The sequence below is a fragment of the Procambarus clarkii genome, chromosome 84 (assembly GCF_040958095.1).
Source record: "Procambarus clarkii isolate CNS0578487 chromosome 84, FALCON_Pclarkii_2.0, whole genome shotgun sequence".
Classification (NCBI taxonomy): Eukaryota; Metazoa; Arthropoda; class Malacostraca; order Decapoda; family Cambaridae; genus Procambarus; species Procambarus clarkii.
The window spans coordinates 22,671,398-22,689,648 of NC_091233.1; the positions used below are offsets into that span (position 1 = coordinate 22,671,398).

The 18,251-nt window shown below is 36.4% G+C and overlaps 1 protein-coding gene across 1 annotated transcript in view; it reads left to right on the plus strand.

Moving 5' to 3' along the window:
• LOC123774883 (voltage-dependent calcium channel subunit alpha-2/delta-3) overlaps positions 1-18,251 on the plus strand; it is a 366,618-nt gene that overhangs the window by 242,012 nt on the left and 106,355 nt on the right. The window contains 5 exon segments of the mRNA XM_069316631.1: positions 2,167-2,400; positions 7,352-7,438; positions 11,273-11,353; positions 12,380-12,454; positions 13,142-13,195. Of these exon segments, the coding sequence (XP_069172732.1) occupies positions 2,167-2,400; positions 7,352-7,438; positions 11,273-11,353; positions 12,380-12,454; positions 13,142-13,195 (531 nt within the window).

Sequence of the window (18,251 nt, forward strand, 5' to 3'; positions counted from 1 at the left end):
CCCCAGAAGTGACTCGAACCCATACTCCCAGGAGCAACGCAACTGGTAACTACAGGGCGCCTTAATCCACTTGACCATCACGGCCGTCAAACTTAATCCACTTGACTGCCACTTGACCGTTTGACGGCCGTGATGGTCAAGTGGATTAAGGCGCCCTGTAGTTACCAGTTGCGTTGCTCCTGGGAGTATGCGTTCGAGTCACTTCTGGGGTGTGAGTTTTCATTCACATACACATATATATACACACACACATATGGCAACCTTCGCTGATAGAGCCTATGAAGGGGGGACTCCTGTATACGAAATACTCTAAAAATTTTGTCTGCCATCTTGAAATTAAAGTTTTGTTTGATTCGTCTTGGGCATATTTACTTAGCGTTGTGAGATAATTCATTCACTCTATTTACTTCGTATATATGTTGCCTCCTTATAGACAGTCAGTGTTCGGTTCCTTGAATGATATATGGAATATTTTTATGACTTTTCATTTATTTTTTTTGTTTTATTTCATTTTACATCTTTTGCATATTTTTTTTTGCATTTTGATATACTAATATATTTTTCGGATGCTTTATTAATTATTATTGTAATTATTATTATTATTTTTAATTGAAGTGGGCTTGAATTTCCTATGATAATAATATACTTTGTATGCTAAGCGTGTGTGTGTGTAAAAATATAACAATTTCAGATGTTTCCTAAATCTACATATGTGGTGGAAAAGATGTCCTGTAACTCTCTGTACTGTGTATCATGAAACAGAACCATTCCTGAAGACCGTATATATATATTAACAAACTTCAGTGCTCTCATTTGACATCTTAAACTACCATTTTCACTAGTCAGAATCATATGCCATACTTCCTCCATCTTAAGTACCATTTTCACTTATCAGAACCATATATCATCATTCCTCAACCTTCACTATTATTTCACTGGAGGCATAACCATGTTCACAACGAGTATCACCATATTTATAACACCATCATCACAAGCTATTAACGCAGCATTAGTTGCCGTCACCATCATCACTACAAAATTAACACAATACCACCACCACAATTATCACTACCATCATCACAATTATCACTACCACATCCACAGCTGTCACTATCATCTCCACAATTATCACTACCACATCCACAGCTGTCACTATCATCACAGCTATCACTACCACCACCACAGTTCTCACCCCTCACCATCTTACCCAAAACAAATCAGCTAATCAAGTGGTGGAAGAATCAGACTAATTCTTTGTTTTTTCTTTACCGGCTTTCTTTTCCTTTTCACGCTGCTGTGACTGGCTGACAACGAATGCTCGCCTGGCCAACTTACCTTCGCTGAAACCCAACTCACTTCAACTCTCCTGAAATTAACTCCACCCTCCCTGGGAACGAACAAACGTGATATCTCTCTCCCTGGTCCCCAACCAATCGATAATAATAATAATAATAATAATAATAATAATAATAATAATAAAAATAATAATAATGGCCCTGATCCCATATTTTCCTTAAAACACATTTTCCCAACACAATTTATATTCTGAACTTTTTGGCTGTCTTACTCTCACAATCAAAATTTGTGGTATGTCGATTGAAAATTTAAAACACTGACACTGATGTAAATCTATTACTGGATTGTAATGATAACTCGATTTTTTGCAATTTTGCTTTTGAAATGTGTAAAACAACATTTTCTGGTCTAAAATTACCGTTGACTATCGTTTTCAATTTTAATTTAATATTAAAAATTAACATTTCTTTGCATCAATCGATTTTCAAAAATGTATGCTTGAACTTTTAAATGTGTGAATTTATTTATTTGTAATTTTAAAACTTCCATTAATACATAATTTTAACGAATGATCTATACTAAATGTATCTTAAACTATCGCAAATTGGATTTTTTATTAAATTGCAAACTTTAAAATGTATCACACTCATAACACCATTAATTGACCAATTGAAAATTGTTTACGATCATTAAAAAAAATGCCAATTTTAATCATTCACAAACTTTGAAACTTTGGTACCTACACATTTGATATATTAAAAAAAAACATATATATTTCGTTTAAATAAATGGCGCTTCAACCGATTACAAAATGGGCCACAATGCTATTAATAATATTGGCGCTCTGGATAATATCCAAAATTGGTCCAGGATCCAAAACAAACAGAATGGCTGTGGGAGGTGAGAGAAAGAAAACGACAGATGGAACGCACCAACAATTACCGCAAACTAAAGAAAATCGTTGAGAACAAAAGCCGGTCACTTTCCAATCCTTGGGTACTCCAAGACGAAAAAGAAGTGGAAAAGTTCCTCGTATACGGGGAATTTGGCCTCAGCAACAGAGACATCGCCCGCATAAAGGCTGAAAAGGCTCGGAAAACCAGGGTTAGTAATCACAGTATCCCTTTCAGCCAGAATTCGGTGGAACGCCCCTCGAGATTAGGAGGGAGGAGTCTCATTTTCTTCTAAATAACCTCAATTTTGTTTCACCATTACTGAATTGGAGATTATTACCAGCGGCGAGAAGGGTGCTTACACAATTATTCTATATATTAACACTTCTCTGTACATTGGTTAGTTTTATCATGAAATTATTTTATTGTGGTTCAGGAGTCATATGCAAATGTAAAATTCTTCTACTGATGAAATCAAATTTCCAGATATCCAGTTATCCAGTAAGTTATCCAGGATAACTTACGTGCCAAAAGTAAGCAAATATGAATTAAAATGAAAATCCCATAAATATTGCAAGATATGAAGCATTAAAAAATGTAATATCACACTGTTCTCGAGACTAACATAATAGAATCAGTGTATACCAATACGTATGACTCCTGATCCAATATGGTTAAGTTTCCCCATAATATCATAACTGAAGTCCTGTTTTCTGTTTATCATAAATATATCTAGTTTATATTTCTAAATAACAATGCTCTTAACGACAATTATCCCAACACTATCAAATCAAATATTTATTCAGGTAAAGTACATACGTACAAGGTGAGATACAAAATGTTGATGGATTTATAGATACTATACTATTTTTTAAGGTAATCTTGTTTTCATATTCTCCAGTTCTCTCTCTCTCTATCTTTTTTTCTTTAATAATTTGTGTTATCGTTGTCTCATACATTATATTGTCTTCATTTAACAGCAGAAATTACAATAGACTCCTTGCTTTTTGTAGATAAGCTACCATCGCAAGTTCAGAAAAGATAAGTGGACGATACTAATTGTAAGTGTATTCTGTTGTGCACACACACATTGGGATATGCACATATATTCATATTTATCTATCTGAGGCTTCGTTATCTACCTGTGGCTTAGTATCTATCAGAGGCTTGGTCATCTTCCTGGATGAATTATTTCCAATCAGCTGGATGGCCTTCCTTGGTAATCTAACTCTTGATTGGTTAGTTGTCATTGAATGGTTACACATCCAGTTCACAGTAGACGACATACTCATGGTAGATAATGAGCCCAGGAGAGATGCTCAGTTATGGGTAGATGGCCAATTCCTTTTATATCAACTTAGGGTAGATGACTAGCCCAGGTTAGATGACCAATCCAGGGTAAATAACCAGCTAATGGAAGATACTCCCTTGGGTAGATGACCAAGCCACAGTAGATGACCAAACCAAGGTAGATAACCAACCCAGAGGTAGGTGAAATCTTGGGTAGATGACCAAACCGGGGTAGATCAACCCAGGATCACCTCACACTAGCCACTGCACCCACTGGATATGTATTGGAAGTCAGGATAAATGTTAGCGAAACCTGGATTAGTGGTAGTGAAGCTTGGATAGGTGTAAATTAAGCTTTGATACGTACAAATGAAGACTGGATAAGTGTGATTGAAGCCTGGATAAGTGTGATTGAAGCCTGGATAAGTGTGACTGAAGCCTGGATAAGTGTGACTGAAGCCTGGATAAGTGTGATTGAAGCCTGGATAAGTGTGATTGAAGCCTGGATAAGTGTGACTGAAGCCTGGATAAGTGTGACTGAAGCCTGTATAGGTGTGAGCAGGCCTGAATAAATAAGAGTAGGCCTGGATAAGTGAGAGTGGGTTAGGATAAGTGCGAGTGAGTTAGGATAAGCGTCAGTAGGCCTGGATAAGTGTACACTGGCCTGGATAAGTGTGAGTAGGGCTAGTTAACTGAAAGTTAAGCCATGTTAAGTGCGAGTAAATTAGGCTTTAGCGTGAATGAAGTCTGGATAAGCGTGAATATAGACTGGATTAGTGTGTCTGAGGCCAGGATAAGTGTAAATAAGGCCGGTTTAAGTGAGAGTTCAACACGGATAAGTGCAATGGAAGCAAGGAGTGTGTTTGCTGTACGCTTAATGGACAATGCAGATTTGAATCTAGCCAATAAGAGGGCAGAGCCAATAGAATTTGAATCTCCCACACCGGGCACCAGACTCTCGGCCTCAGTTAACTCCCAGCAACAGGAGAGGCAGGATGTAGCAAGTCCCGATGTGTTAGTAGCACAAGTCCCCCACAACAGTTGCATAAATCCCAGCTACCTATTTACTGATAGGTGAAAAGATGCATTGGATGAAAAGAAACGTGCCCAACGATTTCTCTCCTGCCCTAAAGTCGAACCCGGGATCACCAAACGTGGGTTGAGAACGAAACCAACTGTACTCACCTAATTGTGCTTGCGGGGGTTGAGCTTTGGCTCTTTGGTCCCGACTGTGCTACGAGACTCTTGCTACTCATCTCTATAAGTATAAAATCCAAAGAAATACCCGTCAATCTGTTTTTACTGACTCACTACGCGTCAGTAATTATGTAGATACACCTAAATTCTCTCATGGATTGATTCCACCAGGGTTAGGGCTTAAAGTAGTTTCAGTCTCCGTGGTGTAGTGGTAAGACACTCGCCTGGCGTTCCGCGAGCGCTTTGTCATGGGTTCGTATCCTGGCCGGGGAGGATTTACTGGGCGCAAATCCTTAACTGTAGCCTCTGTTTAACTCAACAGTAAAATGTGTACTTGGTTGTAACAACGATTCTTCGCGGCGGGGATCGTATTCCAGGGACCTGCCCGAAACGCTACGCGTACTAGTGGCTCTACAACCATGTAACAACTCTTGTATATATCTAAAATAAAAAAAGTCTCCACCAATCCCAGAGCATCTGTACATATGATATTACAGGCATTCACATCCACAGCTGGGTGGGATAAATATTTCGTAGCTCATTTTTTTCCAATGCTTCAAAAACACTGATTTCGTTTAGATAGTACAGAGTTCTCGATCTGGGGACGATAGAGCTATCGTGGCTTTGACCAATGGCTGGAGTCGAAGCCTTGATTTGCCGCGCGGACATTGTTGTATTTTTTTTACCCGAAAATGCTCCTTCCTTTCAATAATTCGGGTATGTATGGTAGTTTGATATAGGCCTTTGAGTTAGCCAAAATGTTCAGGGGGTGCAATTTCCGCGTCAAAACATAAGCATTTGGACACGTTTCTTTCCACCCTTTGCCTCTGTTCGCCTAGCGGCATTTGGGTGTTAGGTAATTTTATTGGTTGTATTCTGGGGAAGGTCAGTTGTTGACCTACCTTGAAGTTACCTTGAGATGGTTTTGGGGCTTAGCGTCCCCGCGGCCCGGTCCTCGACCAGGCCTCCTCGTTGCTGGATTGGTCAACCAGGCTGTTGGACGCGGCTGCTCTAAAGGAACCATTAACTATATATCAAGTATTTATCATTGTATTACAGTTAAAATACATACAAAATAATGCATTTAATTCCATATATATCCAGTGATCAGTGCATTACACTCTCATTATATTCAATTAATTATGCATTCCAATCCTGACATATTTAGTGGGAAATGCATAAATATCCTCGCATATCTAATTATCAATGCATTTAATCTCTTATATATCCAGTGGACAAAGCATTACAGACACTGCATATGCCTTAATGTCATCACAATGTCATCACATAAGCAGTGGGCAGAGTATATTCTCTAGGTGAACTGCACCAGAAAACGGGACACTAATTTTGTCACTCTGACTTCGACTGTCTTTCAAGAACCATTATTTACGAGGTTCCCCCTTTTTTTCAGATTTATCGGTCCTTTTTCTTTAACCGATTATTTCTTAAAGGGGAAACACATATTTTTTTGTTTTTTAATTATATATCTTTTTTTTTTTTAATTATTTTTAATAGGATATATTTTTGGTGGAGTCCAGGTTCATTGTTTTTAGCCATGCATGACTCTAACCATCATTTTGGTTCATGAACATTTTTGCCTTATTCTTACATATATTTTTTTTCCCTTCAACTGCATGCCTTGCAATCTTCCGATCCTTCCACCACCAATCACCATCATCAACAACCACCAACTTCACTTCAACCACCACCATGCAAAATTCACAGTGGGAGCGAATGAGACGGGCTGCTCCCACCTTAGATATAAACGCCACACTATGTACTGGCAATATAAGCGAGGATCATGCCTTTATTGCCAAGGAAAAGAGGGCACACAATCACCTCAGTAAGCGAGCTGTGAAAGTCCTCATTCCCAAAAAGATCCATGGATACGATCTGCTTAAGTGGTACAAACGCTTACTGAGGGAGCAGGAGAAGCTAGAGAGGTGGTATGAGGATATACGCATGGTATGTGACTGGTATGGGACGGGTACTCAGGCGCCCATACCCTAATATCTCTTTTTATGGTTGAAAATCATCTCCCGTGAAATGACCTTCAGATAAAAAAAATTAGTACACGCCTGTCTCACTCTTTTTCATCTTATATATATATATACCACCTTTGGTACCATTGTATATGTACTATATATATAACATATATGTAACTATTATTTAGAGTTGTGTATATGCCTGATGTATTGTAAAGACGATGTTTTCACGTATCTTGTACATAACACTGGTACAAATATAATCGCCGGCAAGCCTTTACCAGTTGTAATATATATGCTCTGTAAGTTACACTTTGCCTTTTGCTAATCAATAATCAGCTAGCTGCTAACTGTATGTATTTTGTTTTGATATATTCCTTCGTAATATTTTTAGGACATGCCAAGTATTTTGTATGTCTTGATCAGCTTTTTTGTTGTAAATTACTAACCTAAAAATCCATAATATGAATGTTTTTTGTTTTGTTACATTTTAAATATTTTTACCTTTAAAAGGGATATATCTTAATCTTTGGTCATACCAAATACTTCAATTCCCTGACCCAACGAACCTAGTATAATGGATCAAATAATATCATCAACGACTTACCTTTATTGGTTAGAGCGACGTATATAATTTCCCTATTACTGTGGACGTCTCTATAACGGAGTGGTCGTGTGCCATGTTGACAGGGTCGCCGAGGTGCTCCAGGTCTCAGGGAAGGTTATCGACTGATGACTTCAGTTTCTGTTCCTGTCTTCGACCGAAAGAAAACGTCCGTGAGTATAATGTATATTTTTGTTGTTCCATAACATACGAATATGTAATGATTATGCAAATAATAAAAATAATAATAATAATTATATTAATAATAATAATTTATAATAGTCTTGAATTAAAGTATAAAATTCTCTTAGTGTTATTTATAAGTGTAATATAATACATCAGTATTAGCTTGCAAACTTGTAAGTTTATTTTAATAAATTACTTGAAAATATCAAAACCAGTACTAAGAATAACTAAAATTCTGAATGATGATACCAAATTTTGATAAATTTAAATTCAGCAAATTTATCAATCTTATTTATGCTCGTATTAAGAAAATCTTAATGGTACTGAATATTTATCTACTAATGATAATGATTGTAATACATAATTCAGTTGGAAAGGAACTCATAATAATTGCTACAAATAATATAAGTACTAATTTTACAACCTGTTCTCGCACTTTCTTACAGTCAATATTGACTTATTAAATACATGCATATGTGACATACTAGTTTACCTTGAAAACCTTCATAGAAAACACCGACCTTACCTAACCTTCTTAGTATGTTAAGATAAGCATCTTATTGCTTCATAATTACAATTATTACTTAACCTATTATAGGTATAGGTTAAGTAATAATTGTAATTACGAAAAATAAGATGCTTATCTTAACATACTAAGAAGGTTAGGTAAGGTCGGTGTTTTCTATGAAGCTTTTCAAGGTAAACTAGTATGTTTAGTATGTCACATATGCACGTATTTAATAAGTCAATATTGACTATACGAAAGTGCGAGAACGGGTTGCAAACAATTTTAAGCAGATCTTAGAAAGCATAATTGACAAATTTTGGTGTACACTCAAAAATTTAGTAGTTTTCAGAATGGAATTACTTTTCTTTATAATCTAACTCTTCACAGGAAAAAAGTAATTTGCTGTAATGTGTATCCACTAATGGTATATCAAAGAGTCAAGCTTCTCTTAGGTAATATGAAGAGTGTTTGGGTGGGTATATATGCACTTGAAGTCATATTAATCTAAAATTATATATTATATGTATATATTTATATTTATATATTATATACATTTTATATCCCTCTCTCCGCTAATTATCCTATCAGCATGTCCACTACCACTGTTGACAATTTGCACGAGTGAGAGTAAATACACAAGAGTGAAAGTTAGTACAGATGAATGAAAGTTAATATGCACAAATTAAATTTAATATGCATGAATGTAAGTAGATACGCACGAGTAAAAGACAATACGCACGAGTAAAAGACAATACGCACGAGTAAAAGTCAATATGCACGAATGAGAGTTAATACACACAAATGAAAGACAATTACGCTCGAATGAAAGCAAATTCGCACGAGTGAAAGTTAATACACACGGGAAAAAGTCACAAACGCCCCTTCATGCTTATATATATATATATATATATATATATATATATATATATATATATATATATATATATATATATATATATATATATATATATATATATATATATATATATATATATATATAAACATTTTAATAAGTTATTATAATTTGTATCATGTGTTATCCCATATAACGTCCTGAGTAACTGTTATCTTCAGCATTAATTCTATGCTATGTTATCTCATTCTCACAAGACATCATATTTTGGATCACGACACCTGCACTAAGATGCCAATTGACACGTGGAACACTTGCTATAAATACAGCCGTTTCATCCTGGCATTATAATGAGTATAACGATGATAATGATTATTGTGGTATGTTTAATGGTAATAAAGGTTAATTTAATGTGTTCCACTGTGAGATATTTGCCTGTTTGTGCAGTAAGAATGATTGTCTTGTTGCTCCTATGAGGTGTTTTTTCCTCTGTGCTTGTTTTGGTATAATTTTCACACAAATGTTTGTTTCTCACTGGTTCACATGCTCGACACACGCACACACACACACACACACACACACGCGCACATACACACACACATACACACACACATACACACAAACTCTCACGCCCGTGCACCTTCAACAGCCTAGCCTCCCCCACCCTCCCACAATGAAACAAGTAACTAAGTGTATTACAGGCATATTCCCTTTTCCCTTTATCTATTCCCACCCATCTAACACCTCTCCCCAAAGGTCTAATTTCGCAACCTTTTATTTTCGGTCACCACAGAACATCACGGAGTGGGTTTTGGTCAATGAATCCATTTGGGCGTTAAGGAGACGAGAGGTACTGGCGTATTTCTCTTTAGATAATTATAGAGGTATCATGTATTTTTAATTGCAAGTACTAGAAGAGTCTCTAGAAATTTGCAAGGAAGATGTAGCCTGCTAGAAGCTGTATAGCAAAAAAAAAAAGTAATATGAAATTTGCTGTTGAGAACAGCGTATAATTTTGTTTCACTGATATTTTCTTTATTGGGGACTGTGGATTCAGCGCCACTATCAGTTGAAAGACTTTGACCAGGCTGTCAATAGATTGACCTCCGGTTTATAGTACAGCTGATACAGTCGGTACAGCCGGTACAGGAGGCTTCAGTCTCTCAGAACTAGACTTTCTGTAGTTTTACCTATTAGTTTTCAGTCAAGCAAATATCAAACGTAGAGATTAGTTTTTGAATCTATAGATGCTTCACGCCTAGAACGTTCTGGATATTTGTGATGTAGAACCACCTGACTTAACATTAACAAATTTATGGCTAGTTTGGTCTCTAGAGGGCATCATTGGTCAATATTATTGACTAGTTTGGTCTCTGTAGATCATCACTTTCCAATATTATTGACTAGTTTGATCGCCAGGGAGCATCAAACGCCAATATTATTGACTAGTTCGGTCTCTGTAGAGTATCAAAAGGACATTATTGGCTAGTTTCCTCTCTGTAGGAAACTAGTTTGGTCACTAGAGAGCATCACTGGTCAATATTATTGGTTCCCAAGTTAGCAACATATTATTGCTCTTCCTATAACTACTTGTTTTGTTACCTTAAATTGATGGTTTGAGAGAGATGGAGACCAAGGGAAGGTGTGGAGTTTGCTTCCACTCAATCCTCAACCCATGGTTGAGTTTCCTCAAACCTGTCAATTGTGTTGTCGTGTTTGCTAAGTTTTAATTCTAAGACTTGGAGGCCGTCGCCTAATATCCTAAGACTTGGAGAATGTTACTTAGATTATTGCTGTGTTGTCATTTAAGACTTTAAGTTTTAAACTTTGATATGAAAGTCATAAATTAAATTAACCCCCTCCCCCTGTCAGTTACGATGCTTATGTTTACAAACGAAAGTCTAATTTAGAGAGAGTAAATTTGAAGATATGAATTATTGATCTCTAGTTCACTATCGCCGCTGACAACATACACCCACATTTCATTACATGATTCGTATTCCTTTGCATTCCTGAAAGCTAATTTGTTGTCTACTTTTCGTTTTATGTTATGTCACATTTAGATTAGAATGTTATTGATTACTTTTCTTGTTCTGCTTATTTCATCTGCAGATAATTTAACAAGCCTAACTATAATTATCTTTTACCTGAAGAACTCTTTCACAGAACTCCAAGATTCAAAACATCTATGTAAATCTATTATATATTTTATTTATTTTCATTTCCTCCTTGCAACACAGTAAGTGTATAAAATATATATTTCTTGGTCAGATTAGGTTCCTTAGCATGCTTTCGTCTTGCTCTTGATATGATTTTTTTTGCAACTTACCCACAAAGCGGGGGATCATGTTATGATATTCCATACTATCGCTTCTTCACATCTCACCACCTCGACCCCTCCTCCCTCCTCCCTCAAGAAATGTAGTCCGGATCAAAGAGCTTCGACCTCTCCTTCCACAGGTGCGGACGGCGAACCTGTTGGGCGTGGCAGGCACTGACGTGCCCATACGAGAGATTGAGAAGCTCGTCCCACCCTATAAGGTAACTCTAACTGGTATTTTTTTCTCGCAGTCAGCAGTGTCCTGAACCCTCGGACGCCCGCCAGCATCGAAAGGGATCGAGGGTTGGAACGGGAAGTGGGAGAGAAAAAACTGGAGATGTAATGGGAAGGGAAAGAGAAAAACTGGAGATGTAATGGGAAGTGGAAGAAAAAAAAATGGAGATGTAATGGGAAGGGAAAGAGAAAACCTGTAGATGTAATGGGAAGAAGAAGAGAAAACCTGTAGATGTAATGGGAAGAAGAAGAGAAAACCTGTAGATGTAATGGGAAGAAGAAGAGAAAACCTGTAGATGTAATGGGAAGAAGAAGAGAAAACCTGTAGATGTAATGGGAAGAAGAAGAGAAAACCTGTAGATGTAATGGGAAGAAGAAGAGAAAACCTGTAGATGTAATGGGAAGAAGAAGAGAAAACCTGGAGATGTAATGGGAAGAAGAAGAGAAAACTTGTAGATGTAATGGGAAGGGGAAGAGAAAACCTGTAGATGTAATGGGAAGGGGAAGAGAAAACTTGTAGATGTAATGGGAAGGGAAAGAGAAAACCTGGAGATGTAATGGGAAGGGGAAGAAAAAAACCAGAAAGGGGAGAAGGGGCCAAGTAAAGAGAAAGGTGCCATGGAGAGGAGAACATGCCAGGGAGAAAGGAAAAGTTCCATAGAATAAAAGAGCCAATGAGGGGTGGAAGAAAATTCGAGCTGGGGAGGGGGGGGGGGTTAGGTCTTCTTAAATCTAAACTGGCACTTCGTCACTCAGATTGACATGTAAATAAAATAAATATGTAAATAAATAAATAAAATAAATAAATACATGTTTATTCAGGTAAGGTACATTCATACAAGAGATTTTACAAAAATTGATAGATTTATAGATAGAGCTAGTACATACAATGCCTAAAGCCACTATTACGCAAAGCGTTTCGGGCAGGAGTCTTTCTCCTGCCTATGTCTTCCTTACCTATCGTTCTCAATATTTGGTATCTCCTCGTCTCTAATGGCTTCATTTGTTTTCAGCTTGGAGTGAACGGCTACTCATTCATGGTTGACCGGAATGGCTATGTGCTTTACCATCCTGACCTGCGGCCAGTGGTAAGTTCAGCCTGCTCTCTCTCTCTTTCTCTCTTCCATACACTATCACTTTGTTCATATGTCTTTTCCTCTTCACATTCTCTCTATTTCATCGCTTCTTTCTCTTTCCGTTTGTGTCTATATTTCTTTTCTGACTGTCTTTCTCCGTCTCTCATTTTTCATTGTACCATTTAATTCCCATTCTTACCACAGGCTTATAAAAATATATGCTCTTTATGTCCGTATTTTCTTAGAGTTTTCAGAAGAAATATATAAATTTAACCATAGATATATACTAGTTGCATAGTCCTTTTCCAAGTGAAATAGCTAGAATTATAATGCTAGTTTTCTTAGTCTTACCTCTTCGTGTCCAGAAGACTCGTTTTCTGTAATTATTTAATTTTTGTCCTTAATCTAGTATATGCCCTAGATTCTTGTAGTATATTAGGATATTAAAAGTACTGTCTACAGATAATAGATTGATTAGATCCTTTTTTTAAGGTCTTTTTTACATTGTAATTTTATATTTACATTTTTTATTCCTAAGTGGATAGACAGAGGTACCTTTTTTTAACCCTTTTTGACCTTTTTTTCCTTTCCTGACAAAAGGAAAGAATATGTGAATTATGACCTATTTTTTTGCACTCTTCTTGATTTATCCCTTTTCTATTTTCCTGTCACTTTTCTATCCTTATTTTTTCTCCCTAGCACGAAGAAGCAAATGCCGAGGTACTGAGGAAGTCACAAGACAAACATAAATGGGTAACATCTAATTTTTCCTTCTCATGTGGGCACGGCATAATATATATATATATATATTTACATATATATATACTATATATATATACATATCCTTATGTATATATACAGAGTTCCGGGGGGCCAAGGCTGCCCGGGTCGCGCTCTCTATGTCTGTGGGGCTATTTAGAACTATGACCAAGAATGTGACATAGCTTATGTATGTCCACGCAACTCCCTCCCATCCCTCCCTCTTTTGTGTATATATCTCAGTGATACTTTTGTCACACACCTGTGTATGTAACCTCGCAGTGGTACCTGTGTCATCCCTGTAATCCTCATGTGAATACGGGATGTGACGTTGATCCTCTACCCCACCAATGCCAGTGGTATCTATTTTGTATGTGTATCTATCCCCAAGCAGATTGTGTATTCAAGCTTTTCCAATCTGTCTATATCCCAGCTTTTCCAGCCTGCCTGTATCCCAAGTTTCCTAATCTATCTGCATCTCAGCTTTCACAGCCTGCCTGAATCCCAGCCTGTCTATATCCCAGCTTTCAACTAGCCACTAGTACCTTTCTCGAATGCATCTTGGCTTTGCTTCCTGATCGATTACCTCGATAACACGTACAAATATTCCTTAGTGATTCGCTGAGCAAACCTGTCTCCAGGATATTGTACCATGAGACTGCTATTTATGTGCCATTGAAGTCAGACTTACAAAGCTTTCTATGAAGTCTTGTAAAGACTTCAGCTTAAAAAATGAGTAGTTTCTTTGTTTATATTTACCACGGTGGTTCAAATCACATACGAATCTTTTGAACAAAACATGTGATATGCCAGGTGGTTTCCAACTGTTATGAGAGCTGCAGCAGGATTTATCAAGCATTTATGTGTCAATTTACGAAACCTGTACATCTTTCCTTAATCTGTATTTATTAAAAAGTTTACAAGCTTCCAAGTTTCACAACCCAAGGTAATTGTTATTGTAGACAACCTCTTTGTGCATCGGAGCTTATAAATGTAAATACAGCCATGATGACCAGACCACACACTAGAAGGTGAAGGGACGACGACGTTTCGGTCCGTCCTGGACCATTCTCAAGTCGATTGAGAATGGTCCAGGACGGACCGAAACGTCGTCGTCCCTTCACCTTCTAGTGTGTGGTCTGGTCAACATACTTTAGCCACGTTATTGTGACTCATCGCCTGTAAATGCAGCCATCATGATTGAGGAAAGAAGTACAGGTTTCGTAAGTGAACACATAAATGCTTAATGAATCCTGGTCGTGGAGTTCTCTGAAGGTCTTAGCTTCACAGCAGACCTGCCCAGCTGTGTCTTATTGTTCTATCAAGTTTAAATACACTTTTGTTTGAGCTAAAAAATCACTGCTGTGACGGAACCTGACGTATCTTAGAGATGCCATAAACCCCCATGCAACCCATCTATAATAATTATAAAATATTACTTACAATCTTTTTAAAAACATTCGTATTCAAATACGAATAATTAATTATAGAAACTATAAGTATTTGGATTAAATCTGGCACAATATTTTGCAAAATATCTATTAGTCTTTTGTTTAGATAATTTCATACAATTAAAATATTTATGCTAAGGAAGACTTTGTTGACTCCAATCCTTATATTAAAATTACACAGTAAAACAAAATTAACACAGAGATTGTGAAATTATTCCACAATCATTGAGTTTTCTGCAAACACACATATCCTAACAACAACGGTTGTTAACGTTTTTACAACGTTTTTAAAACGTTGTTAAAAACGTTGTTAAAACGTTATAACAACCTCGCATCAATGTAGACAGTAAAAATGGAGTAGTGGTTATGTTGTGTGTTGGTGTCCCTTATCTTTTCACATCCTGCTTGTATCTAGAGTTTTTATATCTAGAAAACGTTGACCTAAAGACAAATACGTTTGATTTTATAACCCTTCCTATACGCCTATATTTACCCTACACTAAAACCATTGCAACAGATCAACTCTTTCTCACGATCCATTTAATCTATCGAGGTCAATTTTTATTAGTCCGAAGAGTCATTAATATTACGGTGCTTTTAACTTCAGTAAAGCACTGGTTTTTATGCTATAGCTGATAGAGTTAAGATTTTGTTTGAGAACAGGTTGATCAGAGATTTGTTTTCTTCATATTTTTTTATGTGTGTGGGTGTGATTAGATAACATCGTCACATTGTCACATTCTCTCTCTGCGACTCCCTGCCCCCCGCCCCCCCTGCCGCCCCCTCAAAACAAAAGGTAAATGCTCCTTTGAGGATATTGTCACACTCTTGGCCTGTTAGCAGTCTCTTCTCTTTAGCCTAGAGGTTAGTGATTTACTTGAGCTCTTCTTAGCATCATATAAATGCCATGCCATCATGAGGGAGATATTAAGGCTCGCGGAATTCCACCTCCTGCTAATGGTTCTCGCTCGGTGTTAAATTTCTGTTTAAATGTTGATGTCGCTCAATGTTTTGCTGTTGTTGCAACTGGCTGTTTAACTGTATCAGATAAACCTCCTCTCTCTGTCTTTTTTTGTCCTGTCTCTCTTTCTATTTTGTCTCTTATTAATCAAAGGTAAGACAAATATGGAAGAGAGAGGAGTGAAACTTCTCTCCAAGATTTAGAATCATAACTGATCATAACAAGTGAACAGACTTTTTCTCTTAATTAATTATATCATCTTGTTCGCTGATGATCTGGAGTGCCATCGATATGTGATGTATATTGCTCAGTTCCAGGGAAATTGTTCATCCGGGTTATAATGTTATTATTCATTATCTTCTTGAGTGTTGCAGTGGTACTTGTACCTTCCTAGGTACCGTCCTAGGTACCGTCCTAGGCACCATCCTAGGTGTCATCCTAGGTACCGTCCTAGGTACCATCCTAGGTACCATCCTAGGTACCATCCTAGGTACCATCCTAGGTACCATCCTAGGTACCGTCCTAAGTACCATCCTAGCCGTCACTTGTCACATCAAAAAGTATTTATGCAAAATGTTAAGTTTTGAAACCAGTTTTGAAAATTTTTAATCAATCATATTTATTTGTTTTACCTTGTCAGCAAGGACTTTCCATTTGAAGGTACTCACGTAAATATGAGCCTAAAACCGAATGTATAATCCAGATATGTGGATAAAATATTCCTCCAGGTGTCAAATACTGAGCACTTGCTGTGGCTTAAGGATGCATTCGAACAAAGTGCTAAGGTCCACTTATGAGATTGAGAGTGGAGGTAGACTACCTTTGATGTAACAGTCTCGAAAAGGAATGGTGGTTTTAACTCCGCAGTCCACACTAAGGGAACCAACACAGGAATGTACCTTAAGGCTAAATGTGAGTGTCCTGATAGGTACGAGCAGTACAGTGCCTCGCCGATCTTCTATTGTCGTAACATCTTTCGATTATTTTAGCGTTGTTTGACAAGGATATCTCTGGAGATGGTCTGAAAGACTCGCCCAACACCAAAGAAAACGCGTTGAAAAAGACGAATGACGTCATTGCCTTTACATGGCCAGTTGTAAACTGTTTACTCCAGCTATCTCAGTGCATGGGCAAGACAACAACATTTTTTATGCCCAAATAACAAGGCCCCATCAAGGAACAACCAACAACCCATCTACAAGCAACCAACCTGATCACCACACGAAATATCATGTCAAACAACACTAAAATAAGCAACAGATACAACTATAATTGAAGACTGATTATCAGTGAGGCGCTGCACATGAAGCAAACTGAGCCAACCATATATATATATATATTTACCTGACCTACATCACCCGTAAACATTGCTCATGGCTTTCCCAGTTCCACAGAGCTTGCGGACGTATCAGTGGCACTGTATCAGGTACTCTAGCTGTGTTATGGAGATAACACCAATACTCACAGCCAGCCACCGCCACGGGAACCATTAGCAAGCGGTGACTGCGGTGCCAGCTGCATGTGTTGGAGTAACGTAACACCTCGTCACTGCACATACTTAACATTGACACTACTTAGTAACATTATTTCAAAAGGAGATCACACACACACACACACACACCACACACATACACACACATGCACGTATACACTTGTTTTCATGGTGATATAATATAATAATGATGATATTTAAAGTGTGTCTGACACAATGCACAATATTGGCAGTGGACAACCACTACAAGGCTGCCAAAATTAATATTCTGCTTAATGTTATCAATGATGTTATTTTCTACAATTATTATTATTGTTATTATCTAAGTAGTTGCAGTAGCTTTATTATTGTTATCATTATTTTCATCCTTACTATTATTTTTATTAACATTATAATTTAGATGTTTAATATTTTTCCTTAATATCTTTATTATTTTTTCTTATTAACAATATATATATATATATATATATATATATATATATATATATATATATATATATATATATATATATATATATATATATATATATATATATATATATATATATATATATATGTTAATTTGAACTATTTATATAATACGTATATATCTATTTCCAGAATTCCTGATGTTTTAATAATTTGATTTTTTTAACATCCTACTATTTTCTTCCAGACTTTGATAATATATATTTATATATTATTTTGTTTTTTTGCGTGTGCAAACTGATTATATTTTGATTTGCGTGTGCAAGTTAATTCTACTTTCTTATTTGTGTGTATTTTACATGGTTTTATTTTGCATTTTTTTGTTGGTTTTAAGAGGAATGTCTCTCAATCAGGACTTTATGTAGTAACCAATTAATCACCATCTGCATGAACTCAGACGAATATATTAATATATATATATATATATATATATATATATATATATATATATATATATATATATATATATATATATATATATATATATATATATATATATATATATATATATAATATATTATATATATATATATATTTATATATATATATATATATTTATATATATATATATATATATATTTATATATTGTGTGTGTGTGTGTGAGTTTGTTATCTAATGATCTATGGTTTCTCTGGGTTTTTAGACGGAGCTGCCATTAGCTGGGCAACTTTTCGAAG